The sequence below is a fragment of the Oncorhynchus kisutch genome, linkage group LG18, assembly GCF_002021735.2.
Source record: "Oncorhynchus kisutch isolate 150728-3 linkage group LG18, Okis_V2, whole genome shotgun sequence".
In the NCBI taxonomy this organism is placed as follows: domain Eukaryota; kingdom Metazoa; phylum Chordata; class Actinopteri; order Salmoniformes; family Salmonidae; genus Oncorhynchus; species Oncorhynchus kisutch.
Window position 1 is genome coordinate 82,920,685 of NC_034191.2, and position 27,750 is coordinate 82,948,434.

At 44.8% G+C, this 27,750-nt stretch overlaps 1 protein-coding gene across 1 annotated transcript in view; it reads right to left on the reverse strand.

The window, feature by feature from the left end:
• Positions 1–27,750, reverse strand: part of LOC109885636 (procollagen-lysine,2-oxoglutarate 5-dioxygenase 2) — a gene marked incomplete in the record, with an annotated part of 186,510 nt that overhangs the window by 58,519 nt on the left and 100,241 nt on the right. Inside the window, 4 exon segments of the mRNA XM_031796901.1 lie at positions 7,121–7,222; positions 10,296–10,393; positions 16,685–16,748; positions 21,311–21,423. Of these exon segments, the coding sequence (XP_031652761.1) occupies positions 7,121–7,222; positions 10,296–10,393; positions 16,685–16,748; positions 21,311–21,423 (377 nt within the window).

Below are 27,750 nucleotides of genomic sequence, written 5' to 3' on the forward strand. Positions count from 1 at the left end.
AGCAGAGGGCTGCTGTGGTGCAGGACATGGTTTTTGGGTTTTCATTGAGCTTCACTTAAAGGGGTGTCACTGTCAAACCAGCCCTCTATTTAATGGTCCTGCTCAGCAGGCGCTGTATCCACCAGTTACCGTGGTTACCCACCTGGAACATTTCTCACTGCACGCAAATGTAGGGCATATAAATGTGCCCATTTGGGGATCTGACGGTATTTCTGATTGGGTTAACACACCACCACTAATGACCTGTGGAGTTTCTCAAAGTTATGTTTTTCTTCACCTCAAAACAGCAAGCAAACAAAGTCTGTTTTTAAAATCCATTGAAAATGTACCAATGTATTTGAGAAATCTTTCCAGCTCTCTGTCTTTTCGATAACCACTCAGCGTGAAAAAGGGAAAGACGTTATGCTCTGATCCAGTGGAAGCATCCTAAAATAGTCCCACCTGATTACTCCTTATCAGGGCTCTACTTGGACTGAAATAGGTTCCGGTTCATTTTGGATTGCTGGTACTGTTTATAATTAGGTGCAGGAGCTTCACAATAGTGTTGAGATAATATATAAATAATAATCTAAATAAATATAAACAGGAACAGGAAGTGTAACCGAGGTGAAATGGCTAGCTAGTTAGCGGTGCTCAAGTGTAACCGAGGTGAAATGGCTAGCTAGTTAGCGGTGCTCAAGTGTAACCGAGGTGTAATGGCTAGCTAGTTAGCGGTGCGCGCTAATAGCGTTTCAATCAGTGACGTCACTCGCTCTGAGACCTTGAAGTAGTTGTTCCCCTTGCTCTGCAATGGTCGCGGCTTTTGTGGAGCGATGGGTAATGATGCTTCGATGGTGGCTGTTGTCGATGTGTTCTTGGTTCGAGCCCAGGTAGGTGGGGAAGAGAGGGACAGAAGGAAGACTGTTACACAAGCAGTAGAAAATGTTAGATGACGGAGCTGAGGATCTCTCTCTCTCTCTCTCTTCCTGTCCTGGCCGTCCAAAGACCACCTGGTTGTACTGCTGCTCCAGTTTCAACTGTTCTGCCTGCGGTTATGGAACCCTGACCTGTTCACCAGACATACTACCTGTCCCAGACCTGCTGTTTTCGACCCTCCCTCTCCCTCTCTACCGCACCTGCTGTCTCGACCTCTGAATGTTCGGCTATGAAAAGCCAACTGGCATTTACTCCTGAGGTGTTGACCTGTTGCACCCTCTACACCACTGTGATTATTATTTGACCCTATTGAACATCTTGAAGAATGATCTGGCCTTAATGGCCATGCCTGTTGGTCATCTATGAACATTTGAACATTTTGGCCATGTTCTGTTATAATCTCCACCCGGGACAGCCAGAGGAGGACTGGCGACCCCTCAGAACCTGGCTCCTCTCTAGGTTTCTTCCTAGGTTCCTGCCTTTTCTAGGGAGTTTTTCCTAGCCACCGTAGCTAGTAGCTAGTTTGTCCTAGCTACTAAAACTCTTTAACATCATCCTTAGCTCTGGCATCTTCCCCAATATTTGGAACCAAGGACTGATCACCCCAATCCACAAAAGTGGAGACAAATTTGACCCCAATAACTATCGTGGAATATGCGTCAACAAAAACCTTGGGAAAATCCTCTGCATTATCATTAACAGCAGACTCGTACATTTCCTCAATGAAAACAATGTACTGAGCAAATGTCAAATTGGCTTTTTACCAAATTACCGTACAACAGACCATGCAGTCACCCTGCACACCCTAAATTGACCACCAAACAAACCAAAAACAAAGGCAAAGTCTTCTCATGCTTTGTTGATTTCAAAAAAGCCTTGACTCAATTTGGCATGAGAGTCTGCTATACAAATTGATGGAAAGTGGTGTTGGGGGTAAAACATAAGACATTATAAAATCCATGTACACAAACAACAAGTGTGCGGTTAAAATTGGCAAAAAACACACACATTTCTTCACACAGGGTCGTGGGGTTAGACAGGGATGCAGCTTAGCCCCACCCTCTTCAACATATATATCAACGAATTGGCGCGGGCACTAGAAAAGTCTGCAGCACCCGGCCTCCCCCTGCTAGAATCCGAATTCAAATGTCTGCTGTTTGCTGATGATCTGGTGCTTCTGTCACCAACCAAGGAGGGCCTAGAGCAGCACCTAGATCTTCTGCACAGATTCTGTCAGACCTGGGCCCTGACAGTAAATCTCAGTAAGACCAAAATAATGGTGTTCCAAAAAAGGTCCAGTCACCAGGAGCACAAATACAAATTCCATCTAGACACTGTTGCCCTAGAGCACACAAAAAACTATACATACCTTGGCCTAAACATCAGCGCCACAGGTAACTTCCACAAAGCTGTGAACGATCTGAGAGACAAGGCAAGAAGGGCATTCTATGCCATCAAAAGGAACATAAATTTCAACATACCAATTAGGATTTGGCTAAAAAATACTTGAATCAGTCATAGAGCCCATTGCCCTTTATGGCTGTGAGGTCTGGGGTCCGCTCACCAACCAAGACTTCACAAAATGGGACAAACACCAAATTGAGACTCTGCACGCAGAATTCTTCAAAAATATCCTCCGTGTACAACGTAGAACACCAAATAATGCATGCAGAGCAGAATTAGGCCGATACCCACTAAATATCAAAATCCAGAAAAGAGCCGTTAAATTCTATAACCACCTAAAAGGAAGCGATTCCCAAACCTTCCACAACAAAGCCATCACCTACAGAGAGATGAACCTGGAGTCCCCTAAGCAAGCTGGTCCTGGGGCTCTGTTCACAAACACAAACACACCCTACAGAGCCCCAGGACAGCAGCACAATTAGACCCAACCAAATTATGAGAAAACAAAAAGATAATTACTTGACACAGAGCAAACTAGAAAGCTATTTGGCCCTACACAGAGAGTACACAGCGGCAGAATACCTGACCACTGTGACTGACCCAAAATTAAGGAAAGCTTTGACTATGTACAGACTCAGTGAGCATAGCCTTGCTATTGAGAAAGGCCGCCATAGGCAGACATGGCTCTCAAGAGAAGACAGGCTCACTGCCCACAAAATGAGGTGGAAACTGAGCTGCACTTCCTAACCTCCTGCCCAATGTATGACCATATTAGAGAGACATATTTCCCTAATATTACACAGATCCACAAAGAATTTGAAAACAAATCCAATTTTGAAAAACTCCCATATCTACTGGGTGAAATTCCACAGTGTGCCATCACAGCAGCAAGATTTGTGACCTGTTGCCACAAGAAAAGGGCAACCAGTGAAGAACACAAACCATTGTAAATACAACCCATATGTATGCTTGTTTATTTATCTTGTGTCCTTTACCATTTGTACATTGTTAGAACACTGTATATATATATATATATATATATGACATTTGTAATGTCTTTATTGTTTTGAAACTTCTGTATGTGTAATGTTTACTGTTCATTTTATTGTTTATTTCACTTTATATATTCACTTTATATATTATCTACCTCACTTGCTTTGGCAATGTTAACACATGTTTCCCATGCCAATAAAGCCCTTGAATTGAATTGAATTGAGAGAGGCAGAGAGAGAGAGAGAGAGGCAGAGAGAGAGAGAGAGAGAGGCAGAGAGAGAGAGAGAGAGAGAGAGGCAGAGAGAGAGAGAGAGAGAGAGAGGCAGAGAGAGAGAGAGAGGCAGAGAGAGAGAGAGGCAGAGAGAGAGAGAGGCAGAGAGAGAGAGAGGCAGAGAGAGAGAGAGGCAGAGAGAGAGAGAGGCAGAGAGAGAGAGGCAGAGAGAGAGAGGCAGAGAGAGAGAGGCAGAGAGAGAGAGGTCTCTATATGTCTCTCTCTGTGTTTCTCTCTACATCTCCATCACTCTCTCTCTAGCTCTCTCTCTCTTTATATCAATTAAATTAAATTCAATGTCATTTAATGGCATGGGAAACATATGTTAACATTGTTAAAGCAAGTGAAATAGATAATTAAATTACATTTAAATTTAAATAAACCAAAATTTACAGTAAACATTACACTCACAGAAGTTCCTAAAGAATAAAGCACATTCCAAATGTCATATTATGAATACAACATACAAATGGTATAGAGAGATACAGTGCCTTGCGAAAGTATTCGGCCCCCTTGAACTTTGCGACCTTTTGCCACATTTCAGGCTTCAAACATAAAGATATAAAACTGTATTTTTTTGTGAAGAATCAACACCAAGTGGGACATAATCATGAAGTGGAACGACATTTATTGGATATTTCAAACTTTTTTAACAAATCAAAAACTGAAAAAAATTATTCAGCCCCTTTACTTTCAGTGCAGCAAACTCTCTCCAGAAGTTCAGTGAGGATCTCTGAATGATCCAATGTTGACCTAAATGACTAATGATGATAAATACAATCCACCTGTGTGTAATCAAGTCTCCGTATAAATGCACCTGCACTGTGATAGTCTCAGAGGTCCGTTAAAAGCGCAGAGAGCATCATGAAGAACAAGGAACACACCAGGCAGGTCCGAGATACTGTTGTGAAGAAGTTTAAAGCCGGATTTGGATACAAAAAGATTTCCCAAGCTTTAAACATCCCAAGGAGCACTGTGCAAGCGATAATATTGAAATGGAAGGAGTATCAGACCACTGCAAATCTACCAAGACCTGGCCGTCCCTCTAAACTTTCAGCTCATACAAGGAGAAGACTGATCAGAGATGCAGCCAAGAGGCCCATGATCACTCTGGATGAACTGCAGAGATCTACAGCTGAGGTGGGAGACTCTGTCCATAGGACAACAATCAGTCGTATATTGCACAAATCTGGCCTTTATGGAAGAGTGGCAAGAAGAAAGCCATTTCTTAAAGATATCCATAAAAAGTGTCGTTTAAAGTTTGCCACAAGCCACCTGGGAGACACACCAAACATGTGGAAGAAGGTGCTCTGGTCAGATGAAACCAAAATTGAACTTTTTGGCAACAATGCAAAACGTTATGTTTGGCGTAAAAGCAACACAGCTCATCACCCTGAACACACCATCCCCACTGTCAAACATGGTGGTGGCAGCATCATGGTTTGGGCCTGCTTTTCTTTAGCAGGGACAGGGAAGATGGTCAAAATTGATGGGAAGATGGATGGAGCCAAATACAGGACCATTCTGGAAGAAAACCTGATGGAGTCTGCAAAAGACCTGAGACTGGGACGGAGATTTGTCTTCCAACAAGACAATGATCCAAAACATAAAGCAAAATCTACAATGGAATGGTTCAAAAATAAACATATCCAGGTGTTAGAATGGCCAAGTCAAAGTACAGACCTGAATCCAATCGAGAATCTGTGGAAAGAACTGAAAACTGCTGTTCACAAATGCTCTCCATCCAACCTCACTGAGCTCGAGCTGTTTTGCAAGGAGGAATGGGAAAAATTTTCAGTCTCTCGATGTGCAAAACTCATAGAGACATACCAAGTGACTTACAGCTGTAATCGCAGCAAAAGGTGGCGCTACAAAGTATTAACCTAAGGGGGCTGAATAATTTTGCACGCCCAATTTTTCCGTTTTTGATTTGTTAAAAAAGTTTGAAATATCCAATAAATGTCGTTCCACTTCATGATTGTGTCCCACTTGTTGTTGATTCTTCACAAAAAATACAGTTTATATCTTTATGTTTGAAGCCTGAAATGTGGCAAAAGGTCGCAAAGTTCAAGGGGGCCGAATACTTTCGCAAGGCACTGTACAGTGTTGTAATGATATGCAAATAGCTAAAGTACAAAAGGGAAAATATTTACAATGATATTTGTAGGAGAGGAGAATGAGAGGAGGAGAGGGAAGAGAAGGAGGAGGAGAGGAGGAAGAGAAGGAGGAGGAGAGGGAAGAGAAGGAGGAGGAGAGGAGGAGGAGAAGGAGGAGAAGGAGAGGGAAGAGAAGGAGGAGGAGAGGAGGAAGAGAGGGAGGAGGAGAAGGAGAGGGAAGAGAATTATGAGGAGAGGAGGAAGAGAAGGAGGAGGAGAGGGAAGAGAAGGAGGAGGCAGAGGAGGAGGAGAGGGAGGAGGAGAAGGAGAGGGAAGAGAAGGAGGAGGAGAGGGAAGAGAAGGAGGAGGAAGAGGAAGAGGAGGAGGAGAGGGAAGAGAAGGAGGAGGAGAGGAGGAAGAGAAGGAGGAGGAGAAGGAGAGGGAAGAGAAGGAGGAGGAGAGGGAAGAGAAGGAGGAGGAGAGGGAAGAGAAGGAGGAGGAGAAGGAGAGGGAAGAGGAGAAGGAGAGGGAAGAGAAGGAGGAGGAGAGGGAAGAGAAGGAGGAGGAGAGGGAAGAGAAGGAGGAGGAGGAGGGGAGGAAGAGAAGGAGGAGGAGGAGGAGAAGAAGGAGAGGGAAGAGAAGGAGGAGGAAGAGGAGAGGGAAGAGAAGGAGGAGGAGGAGAGGAGGAAGAGAAGGAGGAGGAGAGGGAAGAGAAGGAGGAGGAGAGGGAAGAGAAGGAGGGAGGAGGAGGAGGAGGAGGAGGAGGAGAAGGAGGAGGAGGAGGAAGAGAAGGAGGAGGAGAGGGAAGAGAAGGAGGAGGAGAGGGAAGAGAAGGAGGAGGAGGAGGAGGAGGAGGAGAGGGAAGAGAAGGAGGAGGAGAGGGAAGAGGAGGAGGAGGAGAGGGAAGAGAAGGAGGAGGAGAGGGAAGAGGAGGAGGAGAGGGAAGAGAAGGAGGAGGAGAGGGAAGAGAAGGAGGAGGAGAGGAGGAGGAGAGGAGGAGGAGAGGAGGAGGAGAGGAGGAAGAGAAGGAGGAGAAGGAGAGGGAAGAGAAGGAGGAGGAGGAGAGGAGGAAGAGAAGGAGGAGGAGAGGGAAGAGAAGGAGGAGGAGGAGAGGAGGAGGAGAAGGAGGAGGAGAAGGAGAGGGAAGAGGAGGAGGAGAGGGAAGAGAAGGAGGAGGAGAGGGAAGAGAAGGAGGAGGAGAGGAGGAGGAGAGGAGGAAGAGAAGGAGGAGAAGGAGAGGGAAGAGAAGGAGGAGGAGAGGAGGAGGAGAAGGAGGAGGAGAAGGAGAGGGACGAGAAGGAAGAGGAAGAGGAGGAGGAGAGGAGGAAAGAGGAGGAGAAGGAAGAAGAGGAGGAGGGGAGGAGAATGAAGAGGAGGAGGAGGAAGAGGAGAAGTAGAAGGAGAGAAAATGAGGAAATGTGAATTTGTGTGGTTCACTCACTTCGAGCTGAGACAAATCCACCATGTTGTGGTCACAGACACCACAGCCTCTCTCGTAGTTCCAGGCGTTGGGGATGTAGTTTCCTAGATAGTTCAAATACATCTGGGGGAAAAAAGAACAAATAGATGGGATCATGAATCCTCAACAAACCCCATTATCATGTCATGTTGATTTGTCCTTGTTGCAGCAAAGTTCCATATAGTATCAAGATAACAGTATATTCCACATTGGTGTGCGGTGGTCGTCTGTGTTTACTAGTGATGTACTGTGGTAGGATGTTCAATAGGAGGCATCCAAAATGGCACTCTGTTCCTTACATAGTGCATTACCTCTGAGCAGTTGGTCTGTAGGAATGCCAGTCTGGACTGAGAGGTCACAGACAGGTCACAAGAGAGGAGTAGAGGTAATTATTCTCCCTTCTCAAGTCAATCACTAGCAGCTAGGCAGATCAGGCAGGTCATACTGTATAGATAGATCACTAGCAGCTAGGCAGGTCATACTGTATAGATAGATCACTAGCAGCTAGGAAGGTCATATCAGCGTATTTAACATATTCTATAGGAGCTAACGTAAGGGAAAATAAATAAACAAAAGTAAGGTTTGTATTTACAATGACATTTGTAGGAGAGGAGAAGGAGAGAAGAAGAGAAGAAGAGGAGGAATATAGCTTTAAATATACCCTTCCTAAGGGGAGTGTAGTATTCAGTCTACTCACTAGTGTCTATCTGACAGCAGTTTGAACCCCAGAGTGCAATTCATCATCATACAATCATAGATATCCCCATAGCCCCACACACACACACACACACGAGAGCATTTTGACGACAGTACTAGTGTTGGGATCCATGTCTTGGCTAAACAACAACAGATTCTCTGGGAGATGGTACATAATAGAACTGTTGGAGGTGAACTCTGAGTGTGTGTGTGTGTGTGTGTGTGTGTGTGTGTGTGTGTGTGTGTGTGTGTGTGTGTGTGTGTGTGTGTGTGTGTGTGTGTGTGTGTGTGTGTGTGTGTGTGTTTCTAATCATTGTAAGCCAGGGATTCTCCGCTCTACCTCGTCTGACGACAACAACCACACAACAGCTGTCATTCAGGTGCAACTAAACTAGACTTTATTTCAAGTGAATCCACATCAACTGTTGTGTTGATCCTGGTTTACTTTTTGACCATTAAGTTAGGCCTTAATAACTCACTGTTCTCAAAACCTACCTTTTTATTTTATTTGACCTAGGCAAGTCAGTTAAGAAAAAAAAATCGTATTTATAATGACGGCCTAGGAAAAGTGGGTTAAGTTTTTTTCAGGGGCAGAACGACAGATTTTTGTCGGGTTGGTGATTCGATTTAGCAACCTTTCAGTTACAAGTCCAACGCTCGAACCACTAGGCTACCTGCTGCCCCTACACTTTAACCACTAGGCTACCTGCCACCTCTACACTTTAACCACTAGGCTACCTGCCACCCCTACACTCTAACCACTAGGCTACCTGCCACCTCTACACTCTAACCACTAGGCTACCTGCCTCCTCTACACTCTAACCACTAGGCTACCTGCCACCCCTACACTCTAACCACTAGAATACCTGCCACCTCTACACTCTAACCACTAGGCTAGCTGCCGCCCCTGCTGGTACATTTACAAGGTTCTGTGTGATGACAGGTCTGCCCAGGCACTTCTTCAGGCCGGTACCAATACAGAGTCAATGTGCAGGGGAATGAGGTAATTGAGGTAGATCTCTACATATAGGTAGGATAAAGTGATGAGTCTAAAGAATTAGTGCAAAAAGGGTCAATGCATATCGGTAAATAGTTAACCAATAGCTACGCACACTATTTAGCAGTCTTATAGCTTGGGGGTAGAAGATGTTCTGGGTTCTGTTGGTTCCAGACACAGTGCATCCTCAGGAGAATGATTTCTGAATTTACCAGACATCCTGCTATGGACTCACTGACCCAGTGTTATGGTCCCGGGTCGGAGAGAGGGATGGTGGGAGGGAGAGGTTCAATTGCAGAGAGAGGGGTGGAGGGAGAGAGAGAGGGAGGGTTGGATGGATAGAGGGAGGGAGGGAGGGAGGGAGGGAGGGAGGGAGGGAGGGAGGGAGGGAGGGAGGGAGGGAGGGAGGGAGGGAGGGAGGGAGGGAGGGAGGGAGGGAGGGAGGGAGGGAGGGAGGAGGGAGGGAGGGAGGGAGGGAGGGAGGGAGGGGTTAAATTGCAGAGAGGGAGGGAGGGAGGGAAAGAGAAGAGGGAGGATGTGATCAAGAGGGATGTAGTGAGAGAAGGGAGGGATGTAGTGAGAGAAGGGAGGGAGGAATGTAGTGAGAGAAGGGTAAGAGGGATGTAGTGAGAGAAGGGAGGGATGTAGTGAGAGAAGGAGGGAGGGATGTAGTGAGAGAGGGATGTAGTGAGAGAAGGGAGGGATATAGTGAGAGAAGGGAGAGAGGGATGTAGTGAGAGAAGGGAGGGATGTAGTGAGAGAAGGGAGGGAGGGATGTAGTGAGAGAAGGGAGGGAGGGATGTAGTGAGAGAAGGGAGGGAGGGATGTAGTGAGAGAAGGGAGGGAGGGATGTAGTGAGAGAAGGGAGGGAGGGATGTAGTGAGAGAAGGGAGGGAGGGATGTAGTGAGAGAAGGGAGGGAGGGATGTAGTGAGAGAAGGGAGGGAGGGATGTAGTGAGAGAAGGGAGAGAGGGATGTAGTGAGAGAAGGGAGGGAGGGATGTAGTGAGAGAAGGGAGGGAGGGATGCAGTGAGAGAAGGGAGGGAGGGAGGTAGTGAGAGAAGGAGGGAGGGAGGGTAGTGAGAGAAGGGAGGGAGGGAGGTAGAGATGAGGAGGGAGTGACACCGACTGTTGGCTGGATTACAGTAAAGCTCCCCCACACAGATTCTAAAGAATCCCAACTATTCCTCCAACGTAGAATCCCTAACTCTAGAGATGTTTCAGCACAGCTATTTGGACAGGAACCTCAGAAAGTTGGCCTGAACACCAGCCTTCCAGGCAGCTCTGGGGGGGGGGGGGGGTTGCATCTTATCATTCCAATAAAGCAACGTGAAACACTGACATAATTCAACAAGGCTGAAACAGTGATTATACATGTTTTTGAACTGGGGTCATGGATCTGGACCCAGACAACAGTGGATGTTCCCAACATGTTCAAACATGAGTAATAATAGTCTTACTCACTTTGGTGTTGGCGTTTCCATGGACGACCACTGGCAGTGTGTCGTACACAGTGTTTCTGACTCGTACTCTCTCCGTTCCAAACTTCAGAAGAACTTCGTCTTTAGGGAGAGACAGGAGAACAGGGTTGATATTACGCTACTGGGGCCTTACAGTATCTAAACATAATCTCAACCCTTTATTTATCTGGCTGTCACAAGACTCTGTCTGGACTCTGTCTGGACTCTGTCTGGACTCTGTCTGGACTCTGTCTGGCTCAATACACAGTCACTGGCACAAAACAGAACTCAGTAACTGTCTAATAAATGTAATCTCTGTGAAATAAGGTTGTAAAAATGCTAAAGTTGTTTTTACAGATTGGTACAATTCCAAAATCTATAAATACTTTTCCTGAGTGTAATTTTCATCAGCTGGAGATAGGAAACCGAGACTCCAGAAAGCTGAGAGTTTCAAAGACAGAGACTCCTGGAAACGGTTTACATCAAGGGATAGAGGAGTAAAATGAGCCAAAGTGGTAGTTGAGCCACCCATTGTTTCTAGGAAACCACACACAAGATGTATAATTTGACAAAATATCTAGGAAGAGGTCATCATTTCATGAAGTCTGTGAAGGAGAAAACCACATGGAAAAAGTGGTAAGCGAGTTAGGTCCAAAAACAGATTTTCACCAAGCCAAACGAGTGCATTCGGAAAGTATTCAGACCCCTTGACTTGATAAACATTCTGTTGTTACCCCCTTATTCTAAAATGGATTAAATTGCTTTTTTCCCTCATCAATCTACACACAATACCCCAAAATGACATCACAATACCCCAAAATGACATCACAATATCCCAAAATGACATCACAATACCCCAAAATGACATCACAATACCCCAAAATGACATCACAATACCCCAAAATGACATCACAATACCCCAAAATGACATCACAATACCCCAAAATGACATCACAATACCCCAAAATGACATCACAATACCCCAAAATGACATCACAATACCCCAAAATGACATCACAATACCCCAAAATGACATCACAATACCCCAAAATGACATCACAATACCCCAAAATGACATCACAATACCCCAAAATGACAAAGCAAAACGTTTTCTTATACATTTTTTTTGCAATTGTATAACATTTAAAAAATACACCTTTGGCAGCGATTACAGCCTCGAGGCTTCTTGGATATGACGCTACAAGCTTGGTACATCTGCATTTGGAGAGTTTCTCCCATTCTTCTATTGCAGATCTTCTCAAGCTCTGTCAGGTAGGATGGGCAGTGTCGCTGAACAGATATTTCTAGGTCTCTCCAGAGATTTCGATCAGGTTCAAGTCCGGGCTCTGGCTGCCCCACTCAAGAACATTGAGAGACTTGTCCCGAAGCCACTCCTAAAATGTTTGTGCTGTGTTCTTAGGGTCGTTGTCCTGTTGGAAGGTGAAACTTTGCCCCAGGCTGAGGTCCTTAGCACTTGAAAGTAGGTTTTTATCAAGGATCTCTCCATTCTTCAATCTGTTCATCTTTTGCTCAATTCAGATTAGTCTCCAAGTCCCTGCCGCTGAAAAACATCACCACAGCATGATTCTGCCACCACCATGCTTCACAGTAGGGATGGTGCCAGGTTCCCTTCAGATATGTGATGCTTGGCATTCGGGACAAAGAGTTAAATATTGTTTTCATCAGACCAGAGAATATTGTTTCTCATGGTCTGAGAGTCCATTAGGGGCCTTTTGGCAAACTCCAAGTGGGCTGTCATGTGCCTTTTACTGAGCAGTGGCTTCCATCTGGCCACTCTACCATAAAGGCCTGATTGGTGGAGTGCTACAGAGAAGGTTGTCCTTCTGGAAGGTTCTCCAATCTCCACAGAGAAACTCTAGATCTCTGTCAGAGTGACATTCGCAGGGCAGCCAGCTCTAGGAAGAGTCTTGGTGGTTCCAAACGTCTTCCATTTAAGAATGATGGAGGCCACTGTGTTCTTGGGGACCTTCAATGGTGCAGAAATGTTTTGGTACCCTTCCCCAGATCTGTGCCTTGACACAATCCTGTGTCGGAGCTCTACGGACAATTGCTTCCATGACCTCATGGCTTGTTTTTTTCTCTGACATGCACTGTCAACGGTGGGATCTTATATAGACAGGTGTGTGCCTTTCCAAATCATGTCCAATCAGTTGAATTTACCACAGGTGAACTCCAATCAAGTTATAGAAACATCTCAAGGATGATCAATGGAAACAGGAGGCACCTGAGCTCAATTTCAAGTCTCATAGCAAAAGGTCTGAATACTTATGGAAATAAGGCATTTATTTAATTTATTTTCTATTACATTTGCTAAAAAAATAAGATAAGATAAAAAACTGTTTTCACTTTGTTATTATGGGGTATAGTGTGTAGATTGATCAGAAATAAATACACATGTGATCAATTTTAGAATAAGGCTTTAATGTAACAAAATGTGGAAAAAGACACCTGAATACTTTCTGAATGCACCGTATTGTTTTCTTTTACCAAAGTCAAATGTTTTGTAAATCAGTGGGGGTCTCTATAACTAGGAGGCTGTAAACCATTACAGGTCATCCTTGTAGCTGTGTGGGCTAATATGCTGAAACACTGATTCTATCTCAAGGCCATCAGACTGTTAAACAGCCATTACTAACATCTGCTAATCATGTGGATGTGACAAATAAAATGGGGTAAATTGAGCCAATGGCCATGGGGTAAGTTGAGCCAATGGCCATGGGGTAAGTTGAGCCAATGGCCATGGGATAAGTTGAGCCAAAGGCCATGGGGTAAGTTGAGCAAATGGCCATGGTGTAAGTTGAGCCAATGGCCATGGGGTAAGTTGAGCCAATGGCCATGGTGTAAGTTGAGCCAATGGCCATGGTGTAAGTTGAGCCAATGGCCATGGGATAAGTTGAGCCAATGGCCATGGTGTAAGTTGAGCCAATGGCCATGGGATAAGTTGAGCCAATGGCCATGGGGTAAGTTGAGCCAATGGCCATGGTGTAAGTTGAGCCAATGGCCATGGTGTAAGTTGAGCCAATGGCCATGGGGTAAGTTGAGCCAATGGCCAACATACCCCATACAAATGATGATTACATTCTGTCAGTTTTATGCATGATGTGATACGCATAGTATTTTGCAGTGTGTCATGTCTCTGAACTCAAGATGGAGCATTTTTATTGGTACAGAGCAGACATCATCGTAAGTTGAGCCAATGGCCTTGGGGCAGACATCATCATGTCCTGCGTAAACAAACATAAAACAAGCTGGTGTCTGGCCCCCCTTGAGATTCCTGAGAGCAGCCAAGGAAGTGAGAGAAGGGAAGAAGTCCATTAGAACAGCAGCAAGGAATGAAGAATTAGACAGAATGACTCTGACGAGGTGCCTGGACTAAAATAAAACCAACAAGGAGCTCTGTGACAGAGTAGCAGAGGAACACACGATCTGATGACATGGAGTCTGAGCTTGATAAACATATCAACCATCTCACAGACCAGTTCCATGAGCTTAGTAACGTCAAATGCAGATAACTTGCCTACGAATTGGCACATCAGAATAACATCCCTGTCCCAGACAACTGGTCAAGAAATGGAAGGTTACATGATATTGAACAGAGAGATCTACAACTGGAATACATTTCAGATTTACAATATACCACACCCCCATTTCATGAATTAAACTTTAACATACCAGCACCATCACAAGATACCATCACCTACTTGGCTCAACTTACCCTGTCCCTATTCTAAATGTACCCCATACCCCATTCTAAACGTACCCCATTCTAAACCTACCCCATACCCCATTCTAAACGTACCCCATACCCCATTCTGCGGTCATCCCCCTCTTCAAAGGGGGGGACACTCTTGACCCAAACTGCTACAGACCTATATCTATCCTACCGTGCCTTTCTAAGGTCTTCGAAAGCCAAGTCAACAAACAGATTACCGACCATTTCGAATCTCACCATACCTTCTCTGCTATGCAATCCGGTTTCAGAGCTGGTCATGGGTGCACCTCAGCCACGCTCAAGGTCCTAAACGATATCTTAACCGCCATCGATAAGAAACATTACTGTGCAGCCGTATTCATTGATCTGGCCAAGGCTTTCGACTCTGTCAATCACCATATCCTCATCGGCACACTCGACAGCCTTGGTTTCTCAAATGATTGCCTCGCCTGGTTCACCAACTACTTCTCTGATAGAGTTCAGTGTGTCAAATCGGAGGGTCTGCTGTCCGGACCTCTGGCAGTCTCTATGGGGGTGCCACAGGGTTCAATTCTTGGACCGACTCTCTTCTCTGTATACATCAATGAGGTCGCTCTTGCTGCTGGTGAGTCCCTGATCCACCTCTACGCAGACGACACCATTCTGTATACTTCCGGCCCTTCTTTGGACACTGTGTTAACAACCCTCCAGGCAAGCTTCAATGCCATACAACTCTCCTTCCGTGGCCTCCAATTGCTCTTAAATACAAGTAAAACTAAATGCATGCTCTTCAACCGATCGCTACCTGCACCTACCCGCCTGTCCAACATCACTACTCTGGACGGCTCTGACTTAGAATACGTGGACAACTACAAATACTTAGGTGTCTGGTTAGACTGTAAACTCTCCTTCCAGACCCATATCAAACATCTCCAATCCAAAGTTAAATCTAGAATTGGCTTCCTATTTCGCAACAAAGCATCCTTCACTCATGCTGCCAAACATACCCTTGTAAAACTGACCATCCTACCAATCCTCGACTTTGGCGATGTCATTTACAAAATAGCCTCCAATACCCTACTCAACAAATTGGATGCAGTCTATCACAGTGCAATCCGTTTTATCACCAAAGCCCCATATACTACCCACCATTGCGACCTGTACGCTCTCGTTGGCTGGCCCTCGCTTCATACTCGTCGCCAAACCCACTGGCTCCATGTCATCTACAAGACCCTGCTAGGTAAAGTCCCCCCTTATCTCAGCTCGCTGGTCACCATAGCATCTCCCACCTGTAGCACACGCTCCAGCAGGTATATCTCTCTAGTCACCCCCAAAACCAATTATTTCTTTGGCCGCCTCTCCTTCCAGTTCTCTGCTGCCAATGACTGGAACGAACTACAAACATCTCTGAAACTGGAAACACTTATCTCCCTCACTAGCTTTAAGCACCAACTGTCAGAGCAGCTCACAGATTACTGCACCTGTACATAGCCCACCTATAATTTAGCCCAAACAACTACCTCTTTCCCAACTGTATTTAATTTAAATTTATTTTTTTATTTTGCTCCTTTGCACCCCATTATTTTTTATTTCTACTTTGCACATTCTTCCATTGCAAAACTACCATTCCAGTATTTTACTTGCTATATTGTATTGACTTTGCCATCATGGCCTTTTTTGCCTTTACCTCCCTTCTCACCTCATTTGCTCACATTGTATATAGACTTGTTTATACTGCATTATTGACTGTATGTTTGTTTTTACTCCATGTGTAACTCTGTGTCGTTTTATCTGTCGAACTGCTTTGCTTTATCTTGGCCAGGTCGCAATTGTAAATGAGAACTTGTTCTCAACTTGCCTACCTGGTTAAATAAAGGTAAAATTAAAAATTAAAAAATAAAATCTAAACCTACCCCATTCTAAACGTACCCCATTCTAAACCTACCCCATACCCCATTCTAAACGTACCCCATACCCCATTCTAAACCTACCCTATTCTAAACGTACCCCATTCTAAACGTACCCCATACCCCATTCTAAACGTACCCCATACCCCATTCCTAAACGTACCCCATAACCCATTCTAAACGTGCCCCATAACCCATTCTAAACGTGCCCCATACCCCATTCTAAACCTACTCCATACCCCATTCTAAACGTACCCCATACCCCATTTTAAACATACCCCATACCCCATCCTAAATGCACCTCATACCTCATTCTATACATACCCCATACCCCATTCTAAACGTACCCCATACCCCATTCTAAATGTACCCGATACCCCATTCTAAACCTACCCCATTCTAAACGTACCCATACCCCATTCTAAACCTACCCCATTCTAAACCTACCCCATACCCCATTCTAAACATACCCCATACCCCATTCTAAACGTACTCCATTCTAAACGTACCCCATACCCCATTCTAAACCTACCCCATACCCCATTCTAAACCTACCCCATTCTAAACATACCCCATACCCCATTCTAAACGTACTCCATACCCGGGGTGTGTGTTGTGCCAAGACATCATGAAATATATGTAGATATCATTCTTAGAAAGAACACGATTTTTCCCTTGACGGAGTGATGCTGAAGGTACAAGATGGCACAACATACTCCATTCTAAACGTACCCCATACCCCATTCTCCCCTAATAAGGGCTGTGGCAACTCACCGATAGCTCCATTTAAGTTCTGGAAAATCTGAGACTTGTGGTCCAAAGTCATGTTCAAACTCTCCTGGAAAAAAACAACATAACGAACATTTAAATAAAAGTGAAATCGTCTGGTTATTTTAATTGGTTTGTCTTCTGGGGTGTGATGTGTTTTCAGGCATTTTTATGAGGACATGCGGTGGAATAACAACCCTGGTTAGACTTCTAGTTATCATGACACCATGATAATTGGGAGTCTAACCCTCTGTAACACAGTACTTACAGCACTTACTCTCTGTAAAGGGTCCAGGTATGTCTACACTGAGCACATTCCTCAATATCAGTCCAAGATATCAACTTCCCAGTTCATGCTTCAAAACCAACTTTATAAAGAGGTTTTAAAAATAGGTTCCGTGTGACTGAACATTCCATGATGTACACTAAGGCTGTCAGAATAGATGGGTGCCGTTCATGATTCATATAATTCACCAATACATTTCTTGGCAGTCCCTAAAACATATCGCTATCAGGTTGTAAATAATAACTTGTTTGCTGCCTCAACACATTTGTGATGAACAGTTTCAGTTATAATTACTCCATATTTTTTTATGAAAATGGACGGCTGGAAATGTCAATACAATCAGACTAGGGGTGATGATCACAAGTCAGTCGTAATGTGGACAATAGGCTAGTGCACACGTGTCAAACACAAGGCCTGCGGGCCAAATAGGACACAAGCGAGTTTAAACGAGTCAACAGTTGATTCATCTACTTTATGAAATGACAGCCTGATGGCATCTATGAATTCAACATCAGTTGCGATATTTCAGTATGTCCCGTTTACAGCAGAGGGGGTCGCTCCTCTTTTCAGTTCTCTGCAGCTAGCGCCTAGAACGAGCTGCAACAAACACTCAAACTGGCCAGTTTTATCTCCCTCTATTTATTCAAATTCTCAATCATGGACACTCTTACTGAAAGTTGTGGCTGCTTCACGTGATGTATTGTTGTCTCTAGCTTCGTACCCTTTGTGCTGTTGTCTGTGCCCAGTAATGTTTGTAACATGGTTGTGTTGCTACCATGTTGTGTTGCTACCATGTTGGACTGCTGCCATGTTGTTGTCATGTTGTGTTGCTACCATGCTGTGTTGTCATGTGTTGCTGCCATGCTATGTTGTTGTCTTAGGTCTCTCTTTATCTAGTGTTGTGTTGTCTCTGTTGTCATGATGTGTCTTTTGTCCAAAATGTTTATTTATCCGAGCCTCCGTCCACGCAGGAGGACTTTTGCCTTTTGGTAGGCAGTCATTGAAAATATGAATTTGTTCTGAACTGACATTGAAATGTCCTCTGGTCTGATGAAACAAAAATGTAACTATTTGGCCATAATGACCATCGTTATGTTTGGAGGAAAAAGGGGGATGCTTGCAAGCCGAAGAACACCATCCCATCTGTGTTAGGGGCTCTCACTGCCAGACAGGTGATTTTCTGCCCAAACTCTGTATCCCCCGAGCTCTCCAACCTTGTTCCTGCAGCTAACTCTGTATCCCCTGAGCTCTCCAACCTTGTTCCTGCAACTAACTCTGTATCCCCCGAGCTCTCCAACCTTGTTCCTGCAACTAACTCTGTATGCCCTGGGCTCTCCAACCTTGTTCCTGCAGCTAACTCTGTATGCCCTGGGCTCTCCAACCTTATTCCTGCAACTAACTCTGTATGCCCTGGGCTCTCCAACCTTGTTCCTGCAACTAACTCTGTATGCCCTGGGCTCTCCAACCTTGTTCCTGCAGCTAACTCTGTATGCCCTGGGCTCTCCAACCTTATTCCTGCAACTAACCAGTGCTTCATTTGGGAAACCAAGTGAAATATGTTCAGGAACATTGATAGTAACATGTTTTCATAACGAAAGATATTCCACTAAACTGTTGACAGCCCCTCTGAGTGCTCGAGAACGGAATAAAGGAGAGAGAGGAGGAGATGGAAACGTACGGAGATATTGTACGGTGGGGGGATATTCTGTGGTGGAATTTGATATGGCAGCCTATTAATTATGGAAACATTAAACAAAAGGCGAATCTAATGTAAATTCACTAGTTAGCTAACAGTACGCCGCCCTGCACAATCCATTAAACAAAAGCATCGCCCAGGGCTGTACGTCCTCTCCCAGATTCGTGGATAGACATTGTGGAGTGTAGCATAAGGTAACCAGTCCGTCCATCCAGTATGCATAATGGTTTATCCACACTCAAAGGTGATTACTCAAATGTGTTTAATTTTGGAGTATAGGCTAGATCAATTATGTACCAAAGAGATCTTAAATCAGTTCAGATGTATGTTTCTCTGCCATGCGTAATATGCAGTAGACTATGTATTGTAAAACGGCACAATCGTCATTTTAATTCAGTTTATTTTTGGCTTGGGCTCATAAACCTACGCTCTAACACGCATATGGGTGTTTTGAATGAATCGTCGCCTTTGAAAGCACCTTTGTTTCGTTTCGTTGTTGTTTGGCTTCGAAACAACATAAAACAACCACGTTCTAAACTCAGTTTCAACCTGTTGTTCAACCTCTTTCTTCAAATCGATCATCGCAGTGAGGTGAGTTGTAAAAAGCATGATACTGGTTGATTTGATTTTAGATAGTGTTAGCATTGTGTCAAAGTGGTTGGAGGAACAATAGAGCCTTGAGTAGCAGGCCATTAGGACCTGATGGAGGGACAATAGAGCCCTGAGTGCCAGGCCATTAGAGACCTGATGCTCGTTAGCGAGTTGGGTACTACCAACACATGTCCAGAATGCATGAGAGGAGATTAAACATGAACTCCACGGTCACGTGTAATTGTACCGCGGTCATGACTCATTCTGGCGTGGCGGTAACCCAGGCAACACAACCACCGTAGGAACCGCAATCATGTAAATACAGAAGCACATTCCTGAGCCTATAGAAAAGTTCCAGGTACAGTGGGGCAAACAAGTATTTAGTCAGACACCAATTGTGCAAGTTCTCCCACTTAAAAAGATGAGAGAGGCCTGTAATTTTCATCATAGGTACACTTCAACTATGACAGAAAAAATGAGGAAAGAAATTCCAGAAAATCACATTGTAGGATTTTTTATGAATTTCTTTGCAAATTATGGTGGAAAATAAGTATATGGTCAATAACAAAAGTTTCTCAATACTTTGTTATATACCCTTTGTTGGCAATGACAGAGGTCAAACGTTTTCTGTAAGTCTTCACAAGGTTTTCACACACTGTTGCTGGTATTTTGGCCCATTCCTCCATGCAGATCTCCTCTAGAGCAGTGATGTTTTGGGGCTGTTGCTGGACAACACGGACTTTCAACTCCCTTCAAAGATTTTCTATGGGGTTGAGATCTGGAGACTGGCTTGGCCACTCCAGGACCTTGAAATGCTTCTTACGAAGCCACTCCTTCATTGCCCGGGCGGTGTGTTTGGGATCATTGTCATGCTGAAAGACCCAACCACGTTTCATCTTCAATGCCCTTGCTGATGGAAGGAGGTTTTCACTCAAAATCTCACGATACATGGACCCATTCATTCTTTCCTTTACATGGATCAGTCATCCTGGTCCCTTTGAAGAAAAACAGCCCCAAAGCATGATGTTTCCACCCCCGTGCTTCACAGTAGGTATGGTGTTCTTTGGATGCAACTCAGCATTCTTTGTCCTCCAAACACGACGAGTTGAGTTTTTACCAAAAAAGTTATATTTTGGTTTCATCTGACCATATGACATTCTCCCAATCTTCTTCTGGATCATCCAAATGCTCTCTAGCAAACTTCAGACGGGCCTGGACATGTACTGGTTTAAGCAGGGGGACACGTCTGGCACTGCAGGATTTGAGTCCCTGGCGGCATAGTGTGTTACTGATGGTAGGCTTTGTTACTTTGGTCCCAGCTCTCTGCAGGTCATTCACTAGGTCCCCCCATGTGGTTCTGGGATTTTTGCTCACCGTTCTTGTGATAATTTTGACTCCACGGGGTGAAATCTTGCGTGGAGACCCAGATCGAGGGAGATTATCAGTGGTCTTGTATGTCTTCCATTTCCTAATAATTGCTCCCACAATTTCTTCAAACCAAACTGCTTACCTATTGCAGATTCAGTCTTCCCAGCCTGGTGCAGGTCTACAATTTTGTTTCTGGTGTCCTTTGACAGCTCTTTGATCTTGGCCATAGTGGAGTTTGGAGTGTGACTGTTTGAGGTTGTGGACAGGTCTCTTTTATACTGATAACAAGTTGAAACAGGTGCCATTAATACAGGTAACGAGTGGAGGACAGAGGAGCCTCTTAAAGAGGAAGTTACAGGTCTGTGAGAGCCAGAAATCTTGTTTGTTTGTAGATGACCAAATACTTATTTTCCACCATAATTTGCAAATAAATTCATAAAAAATCCTACAATGTGATTTTCTGGATTTTATTTCAAATTTTGTCTGTCATAGTTTAAGTGTACCTATGATGACAATTACAGGCCTCTCTCATCTTTTTAAGTGGGAGAACTTGCACAATTGGTGGCTGACTAAATACTTTTTTGCTCCACTGTATATCAGAGTTTTAGCATGTGAATTACAATACCGTGAGTGATGACATGTTAGCATACGACCCCCAGCGTTGCTAGAGCCACACGGGACCACCACTCACCCTCTGTTGAGGGTCCAGGTATATTTTGGTGTAGAACAGCTGGTCGTCATCGTTCTCGTGAAGGTTCCACTGCTCTACGATCTTGGTCACATACGGGGCGTAGCCGATGATGCCTAGGGGTTCAAAACAGAGTTAAAACCAGATTGAGTTCAACAAATGGGGTCCTATAGAACAAAATATCGGGTGAACTGTGGGTGATTGTGTTGTAGTATGGGGTGATTGTGTTGTAGTATGGGGTGAACTGTGGGTGATTGTGTTGTAGTATGGGGTGATTGTGTTGTAGTATGGGGTGATTGTGTTGTAGTATGGGGTGATTGTGTTGTAGTATGGGGTGAACTGTGGGTGATTGTGTTGTAGTATGGGGTGAACTGTGGGTGATTTTGTTGTAGTATGGGGTGAACTGTGGGTGATTGTGTTGTAGTATGGGGTGATTGTGTTGTAGTATGGGGTGAACTGTGGGTGATTGTGTTGTAGTATGGGGTGAACTGTGGGTGATTTTGTTGTAGTATGGGGTGAACTGTGGGTGATTGTGTTGTAGTAGGGGGTGAACTGTGGGTGATTGTGTTGTAGTAGGGGGTGAACTGTGGGTGATTGTGTTGTAGTAGGGGGTGAACTGTGGGTGATTGTGTTGTAGCAGGGGGTGAACTGTGGGTGATTGTGTTGTAGTATGCGGTGAACTGTGGGTGATTGTGTTGTAGTATGGGTGAACTGTGGGTGATTGTGTTGTAGTATGGGATGAACTGTGGGTGATTGTGTTGTAGTGTGGGGTGAACTGTGGGTGATTGTGTTGTAGTATGGGGTGATTGTGCTGTAGTATGGGGTGAACTGTGGGTGATTGTGTTGTAGTATGGGGTGAACTGTGGGTGATTATGTTGTAGTATGGGGTGATTGTGTTGTGGTAGGGGTTGAACTGTGGGTGATTGTGTTGTAGTATGGGGTGAACTGTGGGTTATTGTGTTGTAGTATGGGGTGATTGTGTTGTAGTATGGGGTGAACTGTGGGTGATTGTGTTGTAGTATGGGGTGAACTGTGGGTTATTGTGTTGTAGTATGGGGTGATTGTGTTGTAGTATGGGGTGAACTGTGGGTGATTGTGTTGTAGTATGGGTGAACTGTGGGTGATTGTGTTGTAGTATGGGGTGATTGTGTTGTAGTATGGGGTGAACTGTGGGTGATTGTGTTGTAGTATGGGGTGATTGTGTTGTAGTATGGGGTGAACTGTGCGTGATTGTGTTGTAGTATGGGGTGAACTGTGGGTGACTGTGTTGTAGTATAGGGTGAACTGTGGGTGATTGTGTTGTAGTATGGGGTGATTGTGTTGTAGTATGGGGTGATTGTGTTTTAGTATGGGGTGAACTGTGCGTGATTGTGTTGTAGTATGGGGTGAACTGTGGGTGATTGTGTTGTAGTATGGGGGTGAACTGTGGGTGATTGTGTTGTAGTATGGGGTGAACTGTGGGTGATTATGTTGTAGTATGGGGTGATTGTGTTTTAGTATGGGGTGAACTGTGGGTGATTATGTTGTAGTATGGGGTGATTGTGTTGTAGTAGGGGTGAACTGTGGGTGATTGTGTTGTAGTATGGGGTGAACTGTGGGTGATTGTGTTGTAGTATGGGGTGAACTGTGGGTGGTTGTGTTATAGTATGGGGTGAACTGTGGGTGATTGTGTTGTAGTATGGGGTGAACTGTGGGTGATTGTGTTGTAGTATGGGGTGAACTGTGGGTGATTATGTTGTAGTATGGGGTGATTGTGTTTTAGTATGGGGTGAACTGTGGGTGATTATGTTGTATTATGGGGAGATTGTGTTGTAGTATGGGGTGAACTGTGGGTGATTGTGTTGTAGTATGGGGTGAACTGTGGGTGATTGTGTTGTAGTACGGGGTGAACTGTGGGTGATTGTGTTGTAGTATGGGGTGATTGTGTTGTAGTATGGGGGTGAACTGTGGGTGATTGTGTTGTAGTACGGGGTGAACTGTGGGTGATTATGTTGTAGTATGGGGTGATTGTGTTGTAGTACGGGGTGAACTGTGGGTGATTGTGTTGTAGTACGGGGTGAACTGTGGGTGATTGTGTTGTAGTACGGGGTGAACTGTGGGTGATTGTGTTGTAGTACGGGGTGAACTGTGGGTGATTATGTTGTAGTATGGGGTGATTGTGTTGTAGTACGGGGTGAACTGTGGGTGATTGTGTTGTAGTACGGGGTGAACTGTGGGTGATTGTGTTGTAGTATGGGATGAACTGTGGGTGATTGTGTTGTAGTATGGGGTGAACTGTGGGTGACTGTGTTGTAGTATAGGGTGAACTGTGGGTGATTGTGTTGTAGTATGGGGTGAACTGTGGGTGATTGTGTTGTAGTATGGGGTGAACTGTGGGTGATTGTGTTGTAGTATGGGGTGATTGTGTTGTAGTATGGGGTGAACTGTGGGTGATTGTGTTGTAGTATGGGGTGAACTGTGGGTGATTATGTTGTAGTATGGGGTGATTGTGTTGTAGTAGGGGGTGAACTGTGGGTGATTGTGTTGTAGTATGGGGTGAACTGTGGGTGATTGTGTTATAGTATGGGGTGAACTGTGGGTGATTGTGTTGTAGTATGGGGTGAACTGTGGGTGATTATGTTGTAGTATGGGGTGAACTGTGGGTGACTGTTGTAGTATAGGGTGAACTGTGGGTGACTGTGTTGTAGTATGGGGTGAACTGTGGGTGATTATGTTGTAGAATGGGGTGAACTGTGGGTGACTGTGTTGTAGTATGGGGTGAACTGTGGGTGATTATGTTGTAGAATGGGGTGAACTGTGGGTGATTGTGTTGTAGTATGGGGTGATTGTGTTGTAGTATGGGGTGATTGTGTTTTAGTATGGGGTGAACTGTGCGTGATTGTGTTGTAGTATGGGGTGAACTGTGGGTGATTATGTTGTAGTATGGGGTGAACTGTGGGTGACTGTGTTGTAGTATAGGGTGAACTGTGGGTGACTGTGTTGTAGTATGGGGTGAACTGTGGGTGATTATGTTGTAGAATGGGGTGAACTGTGGGTGACTGTGTTGTAGTATGGGGTGAACTGTGGGTGATTATGTTGTAGAATGGGGTGAACTGTGGGTGATTGTGTTGTAGTATGGGGTGATTGTGTTGTAGTATGGGGTGATTGTGTTTTAGTATGGGGTGAACTGTGCGTGATTGTGTTGTAGTATGGGGTGAACTGTGGGTGATTGTGTTGTAGTATGGGGGTGAACTGTGGGTGATTGTGTTGTAGTATGGGGTGAACTGTGGGTGATTATGTTGTAGTATGGGGTGATTGTGTTGTAGTATGGGGTGAACTGTGGGTGATTGTGTTATAGTATGGGGTGAACTGTGGGTGATTGTGTTGTAGTATGGGGTGAACTGTGGGTGACTGTGTTGTAGTATAGGGTGAACTGTGGGTGACTGTGTTGTAGTATGGGGTGAACTGTGGGTGATTATGTTGTAGAATGGGGTGAACTGTGGGTGACTGTGTTGTAGTATGGGGTGAACTGTGGGTGATTATGTTGTAGAATGGGGTGAACTGTGGGTGATTGTGTTGTAGTATGGGGTGATTGTGTTGTAGTATGGGGTGATTGTGTTTTAGTATGGGGTGAACTGTGCGTGATTGTGTTGTAGTATGGGGTGAACTGTGGGTGATTGTGTTGTAGTATGGGGGTGAACTGTGGGTGATTGTGTTGTAGTATGGGGTGAACTGTGGGTGATTATGTTGTAGTATGGGGTGATTGTGTTTTAGTATGGGGTGAACTGTGGGTGATTATGTTGTAGTATGGGGAGATTGTGTTGTAGTAGGGGGTGAACTGTGGGTGATTGTGTTGTAGTATGGGGTGAACTGTGGGTGATTGTGTTGTAGTATGGGGTGAACTGTGGGTGGTTGTGTTATAGTATGGGGTGAACTGTGGGTGATTGTGTTGTAGTATGGGGTGAACTGTGGGTGATTGTGTTGTAGTATGGGGTGAACTGTGGGTGATTATGTTGTAGTATGGGGTGATTGTGTTTTAGTATGGGGTGAACTAAGGGTGATTATGTTGTATTATGGAGTGATTGTGTTGTAGTATGGGGTGAACTGTGGGTGATTGTGTTGTAGTATGGGGTGAACTGTGGGTGATTGTGTTGTAGTACGGGGTGAACTGTGGGTGATTGTGTTGTAGTATGGGGTGATTGTGTTGTAGTACGGGGTGAACTGTGGGTGATTGTGTTGTAGTACGGGGTGAACTGTGGGTGATTGTGTTGTAGTACGGGGTGAACTGTGGGTGATTATGTTGTAGTATGGGGTGATTGTGTTGTAGTACGGGGTGAACTGTGGGTGATTGTGTTGTAGTACGGGGTGAACTGTGGGTGATTGTGTTGTAGTATGGGATGAACTGTGGGTGATTGTGTTGTAGTATGGGGTGAACTGTGGGTGACTGTGTTGTAGTATAGGGTGAACTGTGGGTGATTGTGTTGTAGTATGGGGTGAACTGTGGGTGATTGTGTTGTAGTATGGGGTGAACTGTGGGTGATTGTGTTGTAGTATGGGGTGATTGTGTTGTAGTATGGGGTGAACTGTGGGTGATTGTGTTGTAGTATGGGGTGAACTGTGGGTGATTATGTTGTAGTATGGGGTGATTGTGTTGTAGTAGGGGGTGAACTGTGGGTGATTGTGTTGTAGTATGGGGTGAACTGTGGGTGATTGTGTTATAGTATGGGGTGAACTGTGGGTGATTGTGTTGTAGTATGGGGTGAACTGTGGGTGATTATGTTGTAGTATGGGGTGAACTGTGGGTGACTGTGTTGTAGTATAGGGTGAACTGTGGGTGACTGTGTTGTAGTATGGGGTGAACTGTGGGTGATTATGTTGTAGAATGGGGTGAACTGTGGGTGACTGTGTTGTAGTATAGGGTGAACTGTGGGTGATTGTGTTGTAGTATGGGGTGAACTGTGGGTGATTGTGTTGTAGTATGGGGTGATTGTGTTGTAGTATGGGGTGATTGTGTTTTAGTATGGGGTGAACTGTGGGTGATTATGTTGTAGTATGGGGTGATTGTGTTGTAGTAGGGGGTGAACTGTGGGTGATTGTGTTGTAGTATGGGGTGAACTGTGGGTGATTGTGTTATAGTATGGGGGTGAACTGTGGGTGATTGTGTTGTAGTATGGGGTGAACTGTGGGTGATTGTGTTGTAGTATGGGGTGAACTGTGGGTGATTATGTTGTAGTATGGGGTGAACTGTGGGTGATTATGTTGTAGTATGGGGTGATTGTGTTTTAGTATGGGGTGAACTGTGGGTGATTGTGTTGTAGTATGGGGTGATTGTGTTGTAGTATGGGGTGAACTGTGGGTGATTGTGTTGTAGTATGGGGTGAACTGTGGGTGATTGTGTTGTAGTACGGGGTGAACTGTGGGTGATTGTGTTGTAGTATGGGGTGATTGTGTTGTAGTATGGGGTGAACTGTGGGGTGATTGTGTTGTAGTACGGGGTGAACTGTGGGTGATTATGTTGTAGTATGGGGTGATTGTGTTGTAGTACGGGGTGAAACTGTGGGTGATTGTGTTGTAGTACGGGGTGAACTGTGGGTGATTATGTTGTAGTATGGGGTGATTGTGTTGTAGTATGGGGTGAACTGTGGGGTGATTATGTTGTAGTATGGGGTGAACTGTGGGTGATTGTGTTGTAGTACGCGGTGAACTGTGGGTGATTGTGTTGTAGTATGGGGTGAACTGTGGGTGATTGTGTTGTAGTATGGGTGAACTGTGGGTGATTGTGTTGTAGTATGGGTGAACTGTGGGTGATTGTGTTGTAGTATGGGTGAACTGTGGGTGACTGTGTTGTAGTATAGGGTGAACTGTGGGTGATTGTGTTGTAGTATGGGGTGAACTGTGGGTGATTGTGTTGTAGTATGGGGTGATTGTGTTGTAGTATGGGGTGAACTGTGGGTGATTGTGTTTGTAGTATGGGGTGAACTGTGGGTGATTATGTTGTAGTATGGGGTGATTGTGTTGTAGTAGGGGGTGAACTGTGGGTGATTGTGTTGTAGTATGGGGTGAACTGTGGGTGATTGTGTTATAGTATGGGGTGAACTGTGGGTGATTGTGTTGTAGTATGGGGTGAACTGTGGGTGATTGTGTTGTAGTATGGGGTGAACTGTGGGTGATTATGTTGTAGTATGGGGTGAACTGTGGGTGATTATGTTGTAGTATGGGGTGATTGTGTTTTAGTATGGGGTGAACTGTGGGTGATTGTGTTGTAGTATGGGGTGAACTGTGGGTGATTATGTTGTAGTATGGGGTGATTGTGTTGTAGTATGGGGTGAACTGTGGGTGATGTGTTGTAGTACGGGGTGAACTGTGGGTGATTGTTGTAGTATGGGGTGATTGTGTTGTAGTATGGGGTGAACTGTGGGTGATTGTGTTTGTAGTACGGGGTGAACTGTGGGTGATTATGTTGT